Genomic DNA, 19747 nt, shown 5'->3' with positions numbered 1-19747 from the left:
GTGTGTGTGTGTGTGTGTGTGTGTGTGTGTGTGTGTGTTTGGGGTGGGGCGGCGGCAGTGGTATGAGACCAGGTTTCAGAGTAGCCCAGACTGCTATAGAACTTGCTAGGTAGCTCAGCATTCACCTCAAATTCCTGTTCATCCTGCCTCAGCTTCCAAAATACTGGCAGATAGGCGTGAACGCCAGATGAAGAGCATCTTTTATATTTCTAAACGTAAATATTTTTCAGATTTTTATTTTTATGCTTTGAGATATGTAGCACAGTTTGTTCTGAAACCCAGGGCCCTCAGACCCCTGTCTCAGACATGTCTAACTTTACTTGACGATTCTTCAGTGCTCTGGTCATGGTGGGTTAGCCATTTATGTGTTGACAATATACTATTAGGATTTCAGTCTTCTGAAGTCGGTGGAGGAGACAGGAATCCTTCTTTCAATAAGCGCAGAAGTAGGCCAGGGAAGGGAATGGGTGTTAGTTGTCCTCCTAGATCATGGATCTCTGAGGAGTCTGGAACCCGACCGAGAGAACCAGCACCCCTAGCTTCCCTTGCTGTTCAGTGGAATTTTCTTGGTAAACGTCACCAGTTGAGTAACCTCAGGCTCTCTTTCTCCGTTCCTATAAGTCTGACAGTTTTGAGACAGAGCAAACACACCTTGGACCATTTTCTTTCCTAAAGATGGACTTCTTAGCCTAAACCATGAACTTTATCACTGGGAGTTAAAGACTCCCATCTCACAGATGTCAATCAATTGGTGTAACAAAATAAAAGCCAGGACAGTAATCATCATCAAAAAAACCAAAAAAGCAAAAAAACAAAAACCCAACAAAAACAACAACAATAACAACACCACCAATAACAACAGCCCAGGTGGTAACTTGCTATTTATTTATTTATTTATTTATTTATTTATTTATTTATTTATTTATATATTATATGTAAGTACACTGTAGCTGTCTTCTTCAGACGCACCAGAAGAGGGCATCAGATCTCATTACGGGTGGTTGTGAGCCACCATGTGGTTGCTGGAATTTGAACTTCGGACCTTTGGAAGAGCAGTAGGGTGCTCTTACCCACTGAGCCATCTCACCAGCCCGGTAACTTGCTTTTAAAAAGTAGTTTCTAAGCCAGGCACAGCAGCACACACTTTTAATCCTAGCACTCAGGAGGCAATGACAGGCAGATCTCTGTGAGTTTGAGACCACCATGGTCTACATAGTGAGTTCCAGGATAGCCAAAGCTACACAGAGAGATTCTATTTCAAGCCAAGCCAAGCCAAGCCAAGCCAGACCAGACCAAACCAAACCAAACCAAACCAAACCAAACCAAACCAAACCAAACCAAACCAAACCAAACCAGAACATGGTTTCCAGGGCCCTAGCATGTAGTGTAGGAGTACAGCTTGGGTTCCTGACACTGTGGAAAACAAACCATAAAACACAAAACCAAAATGGCTTCTGGGTGTAATTAAACACAAGTAATGAGGTGCCAGTTTAAAAAAAAAAATGTCATTGCTAAAAGAACAATTGGGCTGGAAAGTTTCACTTCCTGGCCAGGTAACAAACATACATATCCATTCCACTGGTAGATATCACTTACTGAGTGTGCTAAGACTCTGGCTGCTGAGGCTGGACTGGTTGAAAGAATAAATGGGACAATTACAGTAATTATCCTCAGCAGCCCATTTTCAGCTTGTCCCTTTCCTGTATACTTGGCAGAACACTCATCACTCAGGAAGCCAGTCTTGCCCTGCCTACACTGGTAGCACCCTGTCTGCTCTGTGGGTTTTTAACTGCCTGTCCCATAGGGCTACAGACTTCTACTGAATGCTGCAAAACAAGATGTTCTGTCCAGGAATAAGGATTTGGGCAGGAACTGTAGTTAGTGACTTGTGGGACAAATGAAATGGAAGGCCATGGTGGATGAAAAAAAGAAATAAAGAGGAAAGGACATGACTGCTCCCAGGTATGGTGGAGGAGGAAGTTTATTATAGGGAGAGAGTCTGGAGTAGTTGTGATCTTGAACCATAAGAGAGGGGGAGTGGGAGGGAGAGGGGAATCAGGTGCACAGCTAGGAAGCCAAAGATACAAAACAGGGCAGGTGACCGAAACGTCTGAATTATATATGGAAAAGCTTCTAGGGGAAGGGCAGCCCAGCCCCTGAGCTGGAGAGTTCAGTGTAGAGGGCAGGGTATAACAGCTATATAGTGTAACAGGTAGGGACTAAGGGATGCTGGGAGAACCTGGAGGCCAGGCTAACTTTATATGTTGAATAGAAACCTCTGGTATTTCAAACCTTCAGGTTTGACATTTAACACGTGGAACACCAGATTTGAAGCCATGCAAAGGGTTGTTGGTGTGTCAGATGGGATATTCTCAGGGGCAGCATGAATGTCTCTATTGACTGGCTTAGACATCAGGGGCCATTTTCCTTATCTGCAAGTAGCTGCTGCTGCAGGCAGTAGGTTGGTATCCACTCCTTTTAAAAAGGACGCCCACCTCTGCATTTATTTTATGGCAAGATCCATTGCCTGTGGCCACCTTACTGTTTCAGGCTAGAATAGCAACAGTTGAGATTTTTTTATGTTTCACAGTGAAAGAAGAGCCAAACTTCAGGCACTGCCAGGGAAGCTTGGGGGGAAAAGCGATGGCCGGTCCTGTTAGGTTTGTTGGTGAGTGGCGAAGGGCTTTGTTGCAGTGGAGGCAGCAGCAGTTTTTCCTTCTCCTCCTGCTCCTCCTCCTTCTTTGTTTTCTTCTTCTTCCCCATCCTCTTTCTCTTTCTTCTTATTCTTTTCTTCATATCCTCTTCCAGTCCCGTGAAACCTATTTATTCTATGCCCAGTTCTATAGCATCTCCCTTTGTGCAGCTAATAAAGTCTTCCTAATTGTCCTTTTCTATTTATGTTTGAGATGGACTTTGCTATGTTGTCCAAGCTGGGCTCAAACTCCTGGGCTTCAGTGACTCTCCTGCCTCAGCATCCAGAGTAGCTGTGAATACATTAGGATACCATCATGCCTAGCCTTCTCTCATCCTAAGCTGGCTCTTGTAGCTGTTTCTATCAACTGTGCATAGGTTCTTCAACATTCTTGAGCCTACTCTCTTCTGCCCTACCTGCCCTGAAAACAGAACTTTCTACTATGACATGGCAATTTATCTGGAATCTCTTTTTCAATACTGCTATTCCACTTAAAAACTACTTATTTATGCAGTTAACGTAAATGTTTTGTCTAAAAGTATGTATATACACATATGTGTGCTTGGGGCCCATAGAGGCTAGACAAGGGCTTTGAATCACCTGGAAATGGAGTTGTAGATAGTTGTAAACTGCCACATGGGTGGTGGGAACTTAACCAGGATCCTCTACAAGGGCAGATGTGCTTAACCATTTAGTTATCTCTCTGGGCCCTTCTTTCCACCTTCTTATCATTTGCTGTCCCCTTTAGATGGTTGATCTTTCATCAGTGGACCCTGAAGCCTACCCTTGCTTAGCACCCCTTGGTCACCAACCTCAGGACCCCTCAAGTCCTCCTACTTTGTCTCTTGCCCTTCTCTATCCTCCCAGCTCTTCATCTGGAATCTTACTTATCTAGAGTTGGTGCACATGCTCCACTGGTTTACTCCTATGTCAGCACAGCTTTCCCTGAAGGTCTCAGGATACCTAGCTTGTCCTTTGTGCCACTCCTTTATAATATTTACAACAGTCATCTATGTTTTCTATCTTCCCTCCCCATTTACAACCATGAATATAGACACATCTGAGGACCTTTGTTTTGTAACAACCCTTAGGACCTGACAGGCTTTTGGGAAGTATCTGTATAAAGAATTGAATCAGTATGGGATTAGAGAGTAAAGCTTAAGACTAAATTCAGGTTTGTTTCTATTTTGTATAGTTTACCACATTGGGAGATGACTGCATAATATCATGTGCTTCTTTTTCCATGCTGGGATGGCCCCATTTTTGTTGTGATAAATGTCGTCTGTGTAGACGAACGTTTCAGTGAAAGTGAGCTGCATCTTAAGTCACAGGATGTGTAGTAGTCTCACCCAGTGGTTCCCAGTCAAGGGCCCTTTTGTCCCTTGCAGGACATTTGGGCAATGTTTCAAGACATTAAAAAAATATTATTTGTTTCTAATCTCTTGTCATTATAATAAATACTGAGACAATCAATTTATAGGAGGTTTACGGTGACTCAGGATTGTAAAGGCTTCAACTTATGATCAGTTGGCTGCTTTGGATCTGTGGTGGTACATTATGGTGGGGGTATGTGGTGGAGCAATTGCTACTCCAATGTGGAGAAATGGGAAAAGTAAAAGAGAAAAGGGATTAACTCCTATACTCTCATCAAAGGCCTCCAGTGGCCCAGTAGGGCCAACTTCTTACAAACGCCATTACCTTCCAGTATCACCCATGCTGAGCACCAAATTTTTCACAGCACAGGATTTTGGTGCTCCAGATTAACTTTAGCACTAAACTGGGTGGGGTGCTACTGACATTTAAAGGGTAAAGGCCGGGGGTGGTGCAAAATATCCTATACTCATGACAACTGCCACTTTCCCTCTACAACAAAGGATTATCTCACCCCAAATGTTATCAGTGCTGAGGTTGGGAAACCTGAGCTAACCTTGCATGGCAGTCCCATTTCTCTTTGTGCAAACAGTTGGTACAATGAGACAGTAATGCTGATTGGCTGCAGGGCTGGAGGGTGATGTGGGACAATAGAGCACTACGACCACATACAACAAGCAAAATGGACTTTACCGTGACTTGCAAACAGAAAACCCCTAAGTCGTATTGCATAACACAAATGATCGAAGCTCAGCCTATTCTAACCCCAGCTCATTCAGACTCATGTGCTTCAAGATAAGGCCATGAGTGTATCTCCCAGCAATTCCCTGTGGACTCATTTGTTTTAGAGATATGGCCCCTGGCTCTTCCAGACACTTTCCTAGTTTACAGACTCTAACCGATCCGTGCCAAGACCATTTCTAACTTTAGCCCCGAATTTCATGAGCAGTCTTTCATAACTGAGGGGCTCACACGTCGTCTGGTGAATTCCTTTTATGTAGGAAGTTCAGTGTATTCAACTCTTTTATTATTCTTCGTGTGTGTGTTCCGGGTTGTTTTGGCCCATGTGTTTCACACTGGGCATAGGATACGCATAACCCACGTAACAGGCACTGGATGCAACAGGCTACTTGTGACAGCTCAGGAATGTTCATAGAGCCTCCCATAGATGGAGATACTCTGGATATTTAATAAGAGATTTTCAGCAATGACTCTTGAAATGGATTCTGGATGATAAAGGTGGTTTAGGTGGAGGTAGAAGAAAAACGTATCACAAGGAAACAAGGAGTAACATGACAAAGTCAGAGACATGCAATCAGAAGGGGAAGCCATTCAGGCATGCAGGTAGGCGCCAGACCCACACAGCAGTTGTTAAAATTACCCACGATATTATCTTTATAATGTCTGTCTTCAATGATGGACTCAAGTACCATGTTGCCAAGGCTTGGATTATATATAACCTGAGATCCCTACAGAACTGAGTGTTAAGAAATCTCCACTTCCCTCAAGAGATAGGAAAATAGAACATTGAGGTGGCATTCTATCGCCATCTAGTGCCGAAAAGATAATGGCATGTTTGCTTCTGTAAAATCCCAAGTGAGGTACAAAACCCAGCACCTATATCCTAGAGATCCTTCCCAATGCCCTACTTGGTTATTGCTGCCTGAAATTCTCCTGTCCGCCTTTTTCCTTCCAATCCTACCCCCACATTCCTTCACCGGCTAAATGCTTCCACTAGACCAAGTTTCTCTCTTTAAATCACCACTGTATTACAATTTACATGTATTGAAGTCATGGCTCCCATTAGTTCCAGAAAGGAGGGATTTGCCTGCGGTCTGCTCACTTCACCTCCAGGAGTATGTCCGACTCGCTATAATACCGTGGAAGCACTACCTGGTGTTTGCTTCATGATTCTTAAAGTTTTGCTATTAGCGGTCTTTTCTACTTGGGCCTGTCTTTAGGTAACTCCCTTTAGAAAATTTATCAAATGTCTATTGTATAACCACTTGAATCTCTAGCAGTCAACATCTGATCTTAACCAAAAGGACACATTTTGAACTTCAGCGGAGTCTTTTCAGAAAAGATAACAGTTCAGGCGGGGATTACTGCATTGAACACATTTCGTTAAGAATCAGTGGCATCTTCTCTTTGCAAGCTTGTTACTGCAGACTTCACCGCCCTGCACTCGGACTTGAGGAAGACCCGCTGCAGCCTCGCTATCCAGACTCGGCTCACTGAGGGAGGGACCCCCTCACCATTTGCCTGCAGCTGTAGGCTGGGGCCAGGGGGTGGAGCCTTACTGCTGTGCCAATCTCCAAAAGGGGGTGGGGCCTGCATTGCAGCTCCGGCGCTAAGTTTACGTCATTTCCTCGCGCCAGGGGGTGGTTCTGAAACCCGCGTTGCTGAGTGTCAAGGCGGTGTTGGAGGTGTCAGTGGAGAGGCGGCAGAATGAGCGAAGCGGACGGGCTGCGGCAGCGTCGGCCCCTGCGGCCCCAGGTCGTCACGGACGATGGCCAGGTCCCGGAGGTCAAGGAGGGCAGGTAGGCAGGACCTGGGCTGGGATCATCCCACGGGAGAGAACCCTCCTCATTATCCCGGCTTGGACCCAGGAGCCGGGTTCGGGCTGACAGGACAATCTGCGGGGCGAGGCCTTGCGTGAACCTGGTTGTCCTCCCTCACGCTGCTGTGGACCTTTTCTGTCCCTTCTTGCCACCCAGCCGCTGGAGCCAACGCCTTTTGCCTTCCTTTAGTTGCACGCATCTTCCCGATGTGTCCTTGTTGGAACCTCTGATACTCCTGGGACAGCCACCTGACCACTGCCCTCAGCCGAGTCTTTCGCGTTCCTTGTTATTCACTTTCCTTAAAGAGAAGTCAGAAAAGATGCTGGGTTTCCTTTCTGCGAAGATCCTCCTCCTGCATCTACTGTCGCCGCGCAGTCTGTACTCCTCAGCGTGGAGTAGAGAACCGACTGACATTGTTGGCAGTGTTTCTGAGAATTCGGCCTTGCAGGTTTTTGTAATAGGGACAGTAGTTACTGACAGTAAATCCTTAAAAAGAATTTTTTTTTTGGCCCCAGTCTTTCTGACTTTCAAAATGCACTATTAGCCCACATATGAAGCATGCTCCTTAAACCATACTAGAAGACATTTAAAATTGACTTTTCAACTTGGTGACCAGAATTTTGTACTTTGAATATCTAGATCAGCCTCAAAGTTGTGGAATTAACTTATATGATAGAAATATTAGAAATATTTCTTTGGTCACCAGCAATGTGATGAAGGGATGTGGTACATACTAGATGAGAGACAGTTTTTGCTTCTGATGATCGGTTTGACTAATGATAAGATAAACATACAAACATGTTTTGGCTTTGGAAAGAGGAGTTTGTAAAAGAACAGGAAGGTACTAACTAGTATGGATCTTGATTAGGGAGACCAGCCATCCTAGGTAGCCTTGAAATCTCATTAACTAGGACTCACATTGCTAAATGTGGGTAGATTATGACAAATTGCTCACCTTGCTTGTTGTGGGTATTGCTAATTAATTGCTGATGGTTGGTGAGTCTTTTAATGGATAAGCAAGGAGTGGCCAAACCTAACTGCAGGAACTAGGAGAACTAGGAAAGGGTGGAGCTGTAGAGAGCCCTATCCGGGCACTTGGAGAAGTAAAGTGTTTTGAAGCCTGGGCACCCGGGGACTCTTGATAGATTGGCCTGATATTTAGAACAGCTTCTGTGATACTTCTGACCCACAGGCAAAGGGGCATATTTATCTTTTTTTTTTTTTTAAGGTTCTCTGTTGGATTTCTTCCTTAATGACTACAAATTAGACACCAAACTGTCTCTTTCCATCTGATCTTTTCCAATGTCTTACATTTGTGCTTACACTGTTTTGACTTTGCCATTTGTAAACATATTTGCTGTTTGTCAACATGTTTCTTATTTTATCTTTAGTGATCTGTAATGGTTGCTTTTTTTTTTTTTTTTTTTTTTTTTGGTTTTTCAAGACAGGGTTTCTCTGCATAGCCCTGGCTGTCCTGGAACTCACTTTGTAGACCAGTCTGGCCTTGAACTCAGAAACTCGCCTGCCTCTGCCTCCCGAGTGCTGGGACTAAAGGCATGTACCACCACCGCCCGGTGAAATGGTTGCTTTTAAAGTGAGTTATAGCCACCCACCTTTCTATACTTACAGTGATAACATTCCTGTTTGTCGTTTTCAGCAGTTCTCCTGTATTTTTTTTCTTGTAGTCATCTCTAATAGTTTGTCCAACTATCTTCTTGACTACTGTAAGGGTAGAGGATTGAATATGAATCAGGAAATTTTGTGAAGAGATCTGAAAGTTGGGAGCTCAGAGGTTGGACACTTACCTAATACACCCAAGGTCCTGGACTTGATTTTCAGTGCAGAAAATTAAAAAAATAGAAAGCATGGAATCTGAAAAAAGTATAAACAAACAATTTTAGAATAAATTTTAGACTTGCTAAAACCTGCAAACCTAACACAAAATCTTAAACTGACTTAAAACATTACTAGATTTCTCTCTCTCTCTTTCTCTCTCTCCCTCCCTTCCTCCCTTCCATCCTTCCTTCCTAAATATTGTTGCACAGTAGAATGTGAATTTTGTAGATGATAACAGGAGGTTGCAGTATCAAAAATCTTAGACACACCTCAGAATGGAGTGGTGGAAACCTTGATTATTAGAATAAAAGAAGAAAAACAGATTTTAATAGAGAAAGGAGCATTTTGCAATACTTTGGAAAGTTTCCTGACTTGCAGGAAAAGCAACATTCACTTGGACAGGGTTCTTGAGGTCTCTGAGAGTGAATGACATTACAGACTTGGAGGATGAGGTGAGAGTGAGTGAAGGACAGACCTGAATGCTGGACTGTCATTGAGAAGCATCTTTCACAATTGTGCTGTGAGAGTGAGTTTTGGGGTTAAAGCTTCAGAATGTCTGAGTGAGCTACACAGCAGATTTGATTGTTGAATCCTTGTAGTCAGTGTGGAGCACAGACGAGTGGGGCATTTTAACATGCCACCGCCTGTTAGAGTCACTGTTTGACACGGGTTTCCCAAATGCTTTAGGAACTTTATTGAAAGAGCAATCCTTACACTGTGAGACTGTCTTTAGAAACACCCTTCTGTTTAGAAAGTTTGCTTTAGTTTTTAAGTATATGTAAGTCTTCAGGAGTGAAAGATGCACTGAGATTTAACAACAGTGTTTCAGTGAGTTTCTGGAGGTCTAAGTTCAATTTTCAAATTTTCCAATCTAAGATGGAGATAAGAGAGTTAGGATTATAGTGTTTACATCTCAGCACTGTCTATGTGTGTCTTCAAATGGGTCTTTTTGTTTTTGTTTTTTGACACAGGGTTTCTCTGTGTAGTCCTGGCTGTCCTGGAACTCACTTTATAGACCAGTCTGGCCCCGACCTCAGAAATCCACTTGTTTCTGCCTCCCAAATGCTGGGATTAAAGGCGTACACCACCACCACTTGCTTTTCTGTAATTGCTCAATTAAGACAACAAATTCTTACTCTTTTTAGAGAAAAATGATTCTAAGAGAAAAGAATGTGAAAAATGAGCAGATTCGAGGTTCAGTTTCTTTGAAAGATGAGACTTGTTGCTCTTTGGCCTTCACGCTTCCTAGGTTGCTTGTTACTGTGTGGATTTGAAGCCAATAGATTTTTTTTTTTTTCTGCAGAGTTCACAGTTCATTCTTGAATTCTTGGTGTCTTTTTATCTCATTCAAGGCTTTGTGTCTCTTGAAGGCCCCGTGGTCTGGTGTTCAAATACAGGGAGAGTTGAAGAATACCCTTCAAATTTGGCTGTTGAAATGGCAGAAGATTTTGTAAGTGGTGGCTTTTGTCGACACAGTTGTCAGAACAGGTTGCATCACTGTGACTTGCCCTTTCCCAGAGAGACTGCAGGCAATTCAGGGTGTCATATTCTCAAGGGAGAAAGCATTGCTCTAGGCTCTTCTTAAGAAATTTGGACAAATAAGTTGGTTGTTCAGGGTTCATCTGGAAAATAAGTTGCCAGCAGGAGTGTGTGGTGTTCTGTAAATGAAAATAGAGATAAAAGTAAAAGCTAAATTAGGCAGGTGCCCAGACTGGGGAAAGCCAACATCAAGTACCGAGGGTTAGAAGTGGACTCTCAAGTCTCAGGATCAGTAGTGAGGTCAAAAGAGTTAGCCTCCGCTAAGAGTAAATAAGTGTGTGCAGAGTAAGAGTTCCAGAGTAGCTTGCCTCATTTATGTGACAAGCTCTCTCCATCTCAAGTGCTCAATAGCTACCCCTGGTCAGTGCCTACTTTATTTTCATCATCATGGGGGATTATTTTCTGGTAAGTCATACTCAGTTTTCATAAAACTTAACTAGCTAGGTAGTGGGGGCACATGCTTTTAATCCCAGTACTCAGGAGGCAGAGGCAGGTAGATCTGAGTTGGAGGCCAGCCTGGTCTATAAAAGTGATTTTCAGGACAGCCAGGGCTAGACAGAGAAACCCTGTTTTCAAACCAAACCAAAATAACACCACCTAAAAAACAAACAAACAACTAGATCAGCAAAATTAAAATTACTAGTAGAAGCTGGATAGTGTAGTCTTGAAGCAAGTTGGATAAGATTAATGGTGTCCAGCTGTGCACTAGGAACAAATGATGGGTAAAATGCCTACTCTGGATCCATAGATCAGAATCTCCAGGCATTGTTTAAAGCTGGGAATATGCTCATTAATGTGACTCATGTCTCTGAATCCCAGCATTTGGCAGGCAGAGGCAGGTGGATCTCTGTGCAATGGAGGCCAGACTGGTCAACCCATTGTGTTCCAGGACAGCCAGGGCTACATAATAAAGAAAACCTGACTCAAAAAATCAAACCAAAACCAAACCAAACCAAACCAAAACCAAGCAAGCAAGCAAGCAAGCAAGCAAGCATCCAAACAAAAGCTATGAAGGTTGTTTTGATGGAGGAAGTTAAGTTTGGAGCACCTAATAGGGGGCCTTCTAAATTTCTCTTTAGCTTCGATCCTATTAACTGTAAGGTAGTAATAGTACTAGGACCCAGGAAATCCTGTCAAGGGTCGAAGGATATCACTCAGTGGCAGTGTTGGCCTAACATTTAAGAGGGTTCCACCACTAAGGCCACTGAAAGAAAAAAGGTGCTTGCTCAGATCCTGACAAAATGGGAGATGTGGGACATCCATTACAAGTCATCTTTGGAATTCTGGTTACTTTTCCAGCTATTGCCTTGAATCCTGGCTGGACTTATTTTGGACACAATTGAACCTTTTACCATGATGTGAAGGGGCAGTGACTCAAGTAGTGTGCCACACTCTGAATCAGATTAGCAAGTTAAGAGTTTTAAAATATAAGGTACAGGGGCCGGAAATGGAACTTAATGGGACAGGGCATGCTTAGCATTGTGAGGCTTTTGAGTTCTAGTCCCAACACCCTCTTCCTATGTGAGGAACAGTATGATAAAAGGAACTTTTTGTGAGTCTGAGGCAGATTAGGAGAATTTGTTTTGTTAGACAGTGAAAAAGAAAACTTTACTTTGGTTAGATTTTCATGCTTGCTTTGGTTAAATGACAACCTGCAACCACCGGTCTGGGATTATATGTGGTTCTCCATTGGTTCAGATGAAGTGAATGATTGCATCAGTGTCCTTTCAAGGACAGGGATATCCTGGTTGGATTGTATAATGTTCTCTGGGTGCTTTGACTGTGTCTCTCTTTGGGAGTCTTGCTTTTGCTTTTAAAAACCATCTTTCTGTCATTGGTACTGTAGCCAGTCCTGCTTTATTGAATGGATACCTCTCAATTTATTTCTATTGTGGTAAAAAACTTAGGCTGTTTCCAAGCAACAACAAAAACAACAACAACCAAACAAAAAACACAGTCCCAGGCTTTGGTGTGGCAGTTTGCATAGAAGATTCATTGACTTTGAATTTCTTTTTTCTTTAGTGGAAACAAATCACAGAATTTACTTAAAATCTCCAATTTAGTGGTTTTTGTTTTATAAAATGATAGAGTTTTGTAATTTACCACTGTATAAATTTATATATATGTATTTGGGGGGGGGAGATTGAGATGTAATTCTGGTAACACATAGTTACCATTTTAATATGTGAGGGTCAGTAGATTTGTAGTGTTTGTAGTGTTGGTTGGCTATTCTCATTATTCCATTCAGACACTTTTTACCTATTAAATAAGCTCAAAGCTACACTATATAGAAGGAACAATTTCCATTCACACAGAGATGTCCATAAGTAGATGAGTAGATGAACATATTTGGGTGTACACACACACACACACACACACACACACACACACGGTGGGGATAGTCTTATACCAGGAAAAACCCGTAAAAAGAATAATACTGACATATTATATCGCAAATACATGAATGATCCTGAAAGATCTTATGCTAAGTAAAAGAAGTCCTTCCTCTTTCATAGAGGCTTCTTGATGCCTGGTGCTATTTTAAAAGAGGTAAACCAGCAGTAGGTCACCAGAGTTCTGGCAGCTTTCCTCAGAGCTGAAAGGCCCTGAGTGAGCAGACACAGGCAGTCTGACCAGACATAAAGATCATGCTCCCTGCTATGAGAACTGGTTTTACACACAAGTTGCTTCCACAGTGCAGCACATCTAACTCTGGGTTGGTGATGGTGTTGGCTCTATAACTGACACCTACGGAGGACTTCAGAGAAATAGCATCAGGCCCAGCCCTTAGTAGAGGCTTCAAGAGTGTGGCTTGTCCAGTCCTCAAAGCCATGGAGGGGCTGAAAGTGGTGAAGAAGACAAACATGGGGTCTACAGGCTGACACTGAACCAAGAGATCTAGTCAGAATTACTGGACAAGTGGCAGCTGAATGAAGGATTCTGGGTTACCATGGCCAAGTTGCAAGTTGAAGAGAGAGGTTAATTACTAAAAATCATATGTTGTGTGGTTCCATTAACATAATACTTGAAGATACATAGTAGCACTGTAACCTTTCATAGTGTTTTATAACAAGGGCTCTGGGTCCAGACATTTTCTACTCTCTACTATTGCTAATGGCAACAGCAGGCCTAGACTCCATTCTGCTTTTCTGGTGTTCCAGTTTTGGCAGTGGGCATTGCCTGTCAAAAATAAAATCCATCCTCAAACCCTTCCCTCAGATCTGTTCTGTTAAATATGACTCCTCATTTTTTTAAGTGTATATTTAAAATTTTTAGATAGGAAAAATTTCATAAGTTCATGATTTTAGCTTTTTAAAATTTTCTCGTTAACCTTTTTTTTTTAAAATTATTTTCGTATGTGTGTATTTGTATGTGTTTATGCATGAGTATAGATGTGTGGGCATCCATGACACAGTGTACATGTAGGCTTTCCACTATTTGAATTCTGCGGACTGAATTCAGGTTATCAGCCTTGGCAATAAGAGCCTTTATCCACTGTATTACCAGCCCCCTTAAGTTAATCTTAATGTCAAGTGTTCAGTAAAAATTCGTGTCATTTATGTAAAGAGATAATGATTCTGTGAGGTTTAGCAAGAGGCTAACAGTCGTCACTTATTTTTTTTTTTAAACCAGATAAGAATATGTGAGGTGTTCTGGTCAATGCTGTCATTTGTCTGAAAGCTACTCAGATTCCAGAGATAGCACTTAGATTGGTAAAGCCTTTTGGAATTTAGTTTGTTCTTTTTTTAAAAAAAGATTTATTTATTCTATGTATATGTACACTATAGGTGTCTTTAGACATACTAGAAGAGGGCATCAGATCCCACTACAGATGGTTGTGAGCCACCATGTGGTTGCTGGGAATTGAACTCAGGACCTCTGGGAGAGCAGTCAGTGCTCTTAACCTGAAGCAATCTCTAAAGCCTGGCCTTTTGGAATTTTAACTGCTGAATCCATTTGAATTCCCCAGGAATACCTACCAAATTCTACCAAAGGAAGAAGAAGGAGGATTTCCTCTGATTCTTGAAATGGGGAGGTACATAATAGTTTGGAAATTAGGGCCTCAGAGTTGTCAGGGCTTCTGTTTCCTTCATGAAAATCTCAGTCCATCCCCACCCGTCTGCTTACCTTCTTTGTGTAAGTTAGGTGAATATATCTATCATGTTGTTGCAAGTCTTTTCTCCCAGCTTTTCTGAGGCAGAATGTTGGCATGTAGTCCTGACTGATCTTAAACTTATAATCCTCCTCCTTCAGACTTGTAAGTGGTGGGCTACAGGTTTGTGAACTGGGCATGGCTCTTCCATTACATTTTGTATTCATTAATTCTGTGAGTTTTTCCTTTAAAATTCTGCTAGAAGAAAGAATATCTGGACTATGACTGACCAGACACAGCTGCAAGATTTTACACAAAGAAATAGTCATGTCTGCCAAGATTGCCAAACTGCTAAAATTTAACTATGAACCACAAAGCTAGTGACCTTGCAGTGGGGAAACTGGGTGAGCAGAGAAACTAGGTGAGCGGTTGTGCTTCCGAGTGGGCCTTCAGAGCAGCCAGGCTGTCAGTGTATGTGGCTGCGCTGATTGTCACTCTGTTTTATTTCTGGCAGTTCCTTTAGTGGCAGAGTTTTCAGAATGACCTTTTTGATGCTGGCCGTGTCCCTTGCCATTCCCCTACTTGGAGCCATGATGCTGTTGGAGTCCCCCATAGATCCTCAGAGTTTCAGGTAAGTGCTCAGCAGTCTTGGGAAGGGTTCTACCACCAAGTGGGGCTGTGTGATAGAATCGGTGGGGATTGGGAATTGGTTACTCACGAGTAGGAATTGAGTTTCATGTTGAATTAGCTATAACTCAATATGTATGAAATTGTCCCTGACATTGTTATATAAACCAGGTATGAAAATCAGATTCAGGGAAACTTAAAAAGATTGAAATAACTGACCTTAGTTCATTTGAAGTAGCAGAAGCACCCTATGGTGATTTAAATCACTTTATGTAGCTTTTGTAAGTAACTAGTTTTTAAGATTTGTAATTATATAATTCTGTTAAGTTATAATTCACCAGTGAAGGACTGTGAGGAATCAGTTTATTGTAATTTGAAAAAAAAAACAAACCCTTAACATGTAGTCATGTTTGTGATTGGCAGGGAAGAGTCAGGCTCTTATTGGTGTTTGCTGATATTGAACTTGGGCTGGTTATAGAAGAGCTGTGTGGTTTGGCCTGGAGAAAAGGGAAGGTAGGTTGAGATTTTCATGAAGGAGCTCTCTTAACTCTCTGAGCCTCTGTTTTCCCAATTATTTTGCAGTACCTGCTTCTAGAAATCAAAGGAAATCCTAGTTCTTCTATTTGGTTAAATAAGTTTGACAAATTCACATAGGGAATTCACATAGATTCTGTAGTAGCAAAACTTCAAATCATCATGCAAAAGAGTCTAGGCTCCCCTTGGAGACACTAGTGGGAGTGAAACCGTCTGAAGTTTATTTTAGGTGAGTTAGTACTTCATGTAAAGCTTTAAGGGCTTTATACAAGAACTTTCTCTAACTATAAAGGGAAGGTAATATATACAACTAAATAATGTGTTGGTGTTTTGTATATAAAAATTAAGGTTTTATATTGGATCCAATTCACTAAGAACTTGTCCGGCAGCTAAGGTACAGGTCTACCAGACTTCAGAGATGAGGGAGGACATTTCTAATCCTAGGTGGACATGTGGGCAAGAATCACCTTGTTTGTTATATTTAGAATTACCAAATGATGTGTGTGTGTATGTGTGTGTGTTCGGGGGCGGGGGAAGGTATGGAAAGTGCAAAGACCCTTGATTTGATCCCAGCACTGTAAAAATCAAAACCAAAATAATGAGTGACTGCAAATAAAGGTGTGTACTGCTGTGGAAATGAGATTAGCTTGCATTGTAGGATCCAGAAGAAATGCTAGCTTTGTTAGATTGAGGGGTTGCTTATTATCTTTTGCCAGTGGGTACACCTTCCTTCACACTTCCTGTTTGAGTCTGAGGACAGTCTGGTAGTCTTTTCATAGGTCCTTCTTAACCTGTAGAAAGATGTCTCAGTCTACTCCCAGCTGAACTGATCTAGGTCTCCTTGAATAAGACATCGGAGTGAACAGTGTGTATAGCTTCAGATCAGAAGCCTGGTTGATTCTAGCCTTGTCAAGCAAACAGCAGGTGAAAATGTAACTTTGGAGTTGACTGAAAGCCTTTGACCCCAGGAAAGGCCAGTTTGTGTGTGAGAAGAATAGTGATGAGCTTAACTGGAAAGGGTATGCGGCCATGGCGAATGGAAAACAACTCAGTGAGGATTTGACATTGTACAAGGGGAGCCTGGTGAGGCAAGAGGGTTAAGGTGCAGCTGAGAGTCTCCATGAGCTCAGATTTGGGACCGATACATCTAGAAATTAGGAGAATGGGCCCCTAAACACAGAGCAAAAGGAATAGATTGGCTGAGAACTCAAGATTCACAGTGAAGTGAGATGAAGAAAAATGTTAATAAACAGACAAATGACTCTGCTTACAGCACAACTATGTGACAAATGGTGCTGTGTCACATGGGAGGAAGGTAGAGCTGCCATCTTCTCGTAGCCTCTGTCATCATTATTAATCGTGTGTGGAGGGGCTAGTAAGTGTGACTGTGTATTTGGAAGTGTCCTCCAGGTTACTAGAGAGAGCTCAGAGCACACTTAGAAGTCTGAGTAGTCAGAGAGGTCATGTAGTAGGTGACAAGACAAAAGAGGCAGGAGTTGCAGCCCTTTAGACTGGATGATTGTGCAGCTGTTACTGTGGAGGGAGTAGGAAGACAAAGGCTTGTTCTTCAAAACCACCTTCCTTTTCCGTTGCGAAAGAGAAGTGTGTTGAACTGCATATCTGACCTCTTAATGACAGAATCTTTGAGGATACATTTGATAACATGGTGAGATGTGAGCAGAATGACAGGGCTGTCCGTGTGGTCATATGTGGTTGGTAGAGGAGCAGAAAAGCCAGCAGGAACTTAGTGATGTAGAGAGGTAAGGCATTTGGGGACATCTGTGAGTTAGAGAAGTTTTCCATAAGCCTGTCTTAGAGTGAGCTCTCTATGGTTTTAGGCCACTCAGGTTATTCTCCCACTTGTAGGAGCTCAGAGTGTGCGTGGGACATGGCTTTTCTTCTTTTCCTGTAAGTGGAGGTCCTACTTGGGTTTAATTTTATATGCTTTTTGTAATGCTGATTTTCAGTCTTCCTCAACCTGCCCCTCCCTCCCTCTGTCCGTCCCTCCCTCCCTCTCTCCCTTTCTTGTTTCTTTCCTTCCTGTGACAAGGTCCCACTTAGTATTCCAGCCTAGCCTGCCTCAGCTTCTTGAGTGCTGGGATTTCAGTGTGGCTACACACTAGTTTCTCTTAGCTTTTTTTTTTTCCTTTTGGTTTTTTCAAGACAGGGTTTCTCTGTATAGTCCTGGCTGTCCTGGAACTCACTCTGTACACCAGGCTGGCCTCGAATTCAGAAATTCACCTGCCTCTGCCTCCCAAGTGCTGAGATTTAAGGCGTGCACCACCACGCCCGGCTCTCCTTAGCTTTTGATATCCTCGCTTACTCCTAAAGTGAGTTTATTTTTTGTTTTATTTTTGACCCTTTGAAGTTTTGAGTTTCATTCTCGTAGCAAAATGTGTACTTCTGAAACACTGTTCTACTCTCAGGTGCCGGTGGACTTCATTATCCTGATGCTCTTTAAAATGGTAGCAACAAAACCTATTCTCCAAAACATTGCTGTCTTTTTCATCTTAAATTTGACTCTAATTGCTAAGTATATATTTAAAATGCCTAGAAACACCCATATCCTCCTATGCAAAACAGTCTTTTTGTTTCTAAGTAGAAACTCATTGGTTTTCTAGGCCCTATGAGAGGTAAACTGGATTGGAAGCTACTGAGCAAAGATCTGTTAAGATGGCATGCTCCAGGATAATGTCCTGGATTGTGGACGTTTGTGTGAGACAAACTCAGCACACTTAGATTTGACAGAGCTAGCAAAGAGATTTAGTAAGCTTGATTGCAGAAGAAAGACCAAAACATGATCCTGGCTGAAAAACTACGAGGACAACAAAAAGATGAATAACTGGACATAAACAGTATAGCTACAGAGTTAGCAAGGGTGAACAAGTGTCACTGGCTTTAACTCTGAGTACCCTGACTAGCCAGGTAAGGCCCCAAACATTGTCTGATATGGCCTTTTTGGTGGCTGTCCTCTGCTGCCAACTACTACCATGAGGATCTTGCTTGCCTGCTCTTTCCATTTGTATCCAAGTCTGACTGTCCCTGTTCTTTGTTTCCTCCACCCTTTGAGACATGGTCTCCCTTTGTAGCCCAGGTTGGCATCAAGCTTGTGACAATATCCAGCTTTAGCCCCCTGAGTGCTGGGATGATGGGCACGGGCCACTTATCCCTGACTCTACATTTTCTGGTTACCTTCCTGCTGAGATTTTTCTCAGGTTGCCTGTGGGCAGGAAAAAACACACTAATACTTTAGAACTTCCTGAGTGGTGGGATTTAAACCAAGGTGCAGAGGGTTGAGTGTCTCTGGTATTGGCTTTGTGTTCAAACATGGTTTGCTTTGCACACTTAGCTTGGTGGTTGGGCTAGCAGAGTCAGAACTACATTCCTTGGCCAAAGTAGATAGGCTACTTACTGCCCCACCTGAAGTTTCCTGGCTAAGCTGAAAGGGTTTGATCTTATGACTGGTGGAATGCCACAACTGAGAGCCAGGGCAGAGGGTAAGAGAGAGAATTTAATTCAAGTGTGGTGCTGACTCAGAAGTGGCCCCAGGGAGTAAAGTGCATTGTCATGAACTGACAGGTAGGCAGAATAGAGAGCTTTTTATCCCCCAGGTTCTCAACCACCCTCCAGTCCCCTGGCTTCTCCTCTACTCAGGAGCAGGCCAGGAAACTGCCTTGCTTAATTGGGGGCGGGGTGGTGGTTTGGGAAATAGTTCTCTTCCTCCTCCTTAGCAGTGTGCATTGGGAACTGTTCTTGAGATAGAGCAGAGGGAAGCAGGAAGGGATTCCTGGTCTACACAGCATCCCTTCTAATGGGGCCAGATAGTAAACACACCAGAGAAACAAATCCAAAAGTACGTGAGATGATGATAAGTGCCATGGGAGATTAGAGGAAGTACAGGCCCAGGCCCAGGCCCAGGCCCAGGCCCAGGCCCAGGCCCAGGCCCAGGCCCAGGCCCAGGCCCAGGCCCAGGGAGGTGGCAGATTTTAATTTGGGTGTTCAGAGTAGGCTTCACTAAAGAGGAAAGAGGAGCTTATGAGAGAGTTAATGGTAAGGACCAAAAATACCTGGTACCCAAGACCCTACAAGGGGTTGGGGCTGGAATGAGGAGCAGAAGAAACAACAAAATGGAAGAGGTAACAGGACTAGACTGGGCAGTGCAGGCCCAGACTGGGCAGCATAAGAAGTTACTCCAAAGACTTCGGTTCTGAGTGAGATGGAGCGTTTGCATCAGTGGACAGATGCTGTGATGTGAAGTGGAGTGCTTGATTGAGAATAGATTGTAGGGATCAAGAAACAGAGGAGAGAAGACACTGGCCATGGCAGAGCGGCAGTCGAGGACCTCTGGGAGGAAGGTGCAATCATTTACACAATGGAGTACTACTCAGCTATTAAAAAGAATGAATTTATGAAACTCCTAGGCAAATGGTTGGACCTGGAGGGCATCATCCTGAGTGAGGTAACACAATCACAAAGGAACTCACACAATATGTA

At 42.9% G+C, this 19747-nt stretch overlaps 1 protein-coding gene across 2 annotated transcripts in view; it reads left to right on the top strand.

The window, feature by feature from the left end:
* Nucleotides 1-6423: 6423 nt before the first annotated feature.
* Nucleotides 6424-19747, top strand: part of Apmap (adipocyte plasma membrane associated protein) — a 26321-nt gene continuing 12997 nt past the window's right edge. The window contains exons 1-2 of one of the 2 annotated variants that reach the window (XM_021150422.2): nt 6424-6603; nt 14607-14723. In XM_021150422.2, the coding sequence (XP_021006081.1) occupies nt 6512-6603; nt 14607-14723 (209 nt within the window). In that variant the 5' untranslated portion in view covers nt 6424-6511. Of the gene's footprint in view, nt 6604-12995; nt 14514-14606; nt 14724-19747 lie in introns of those variants that run through there. The other variant, XM_021150432.2, reaches the window with a different exon arrangement.

This window comes from Mus caroli, chromosome 2, assembly GCF_900094665.2.
Source record: "Mus caroli chromosome 2, CAROLI_EIJ_v1.1, whole genome shotgun sequence".
Classification (NCBI taxonomy): domain Eukaryota; kingdom Metazoa; phylum Chordata; class Mammalia; order Rodentia; family Muridae; genus Mus; species Mus caroli.
This window is presented reverse-complemented; position numbering and strand designations above follow the sequence as displayed.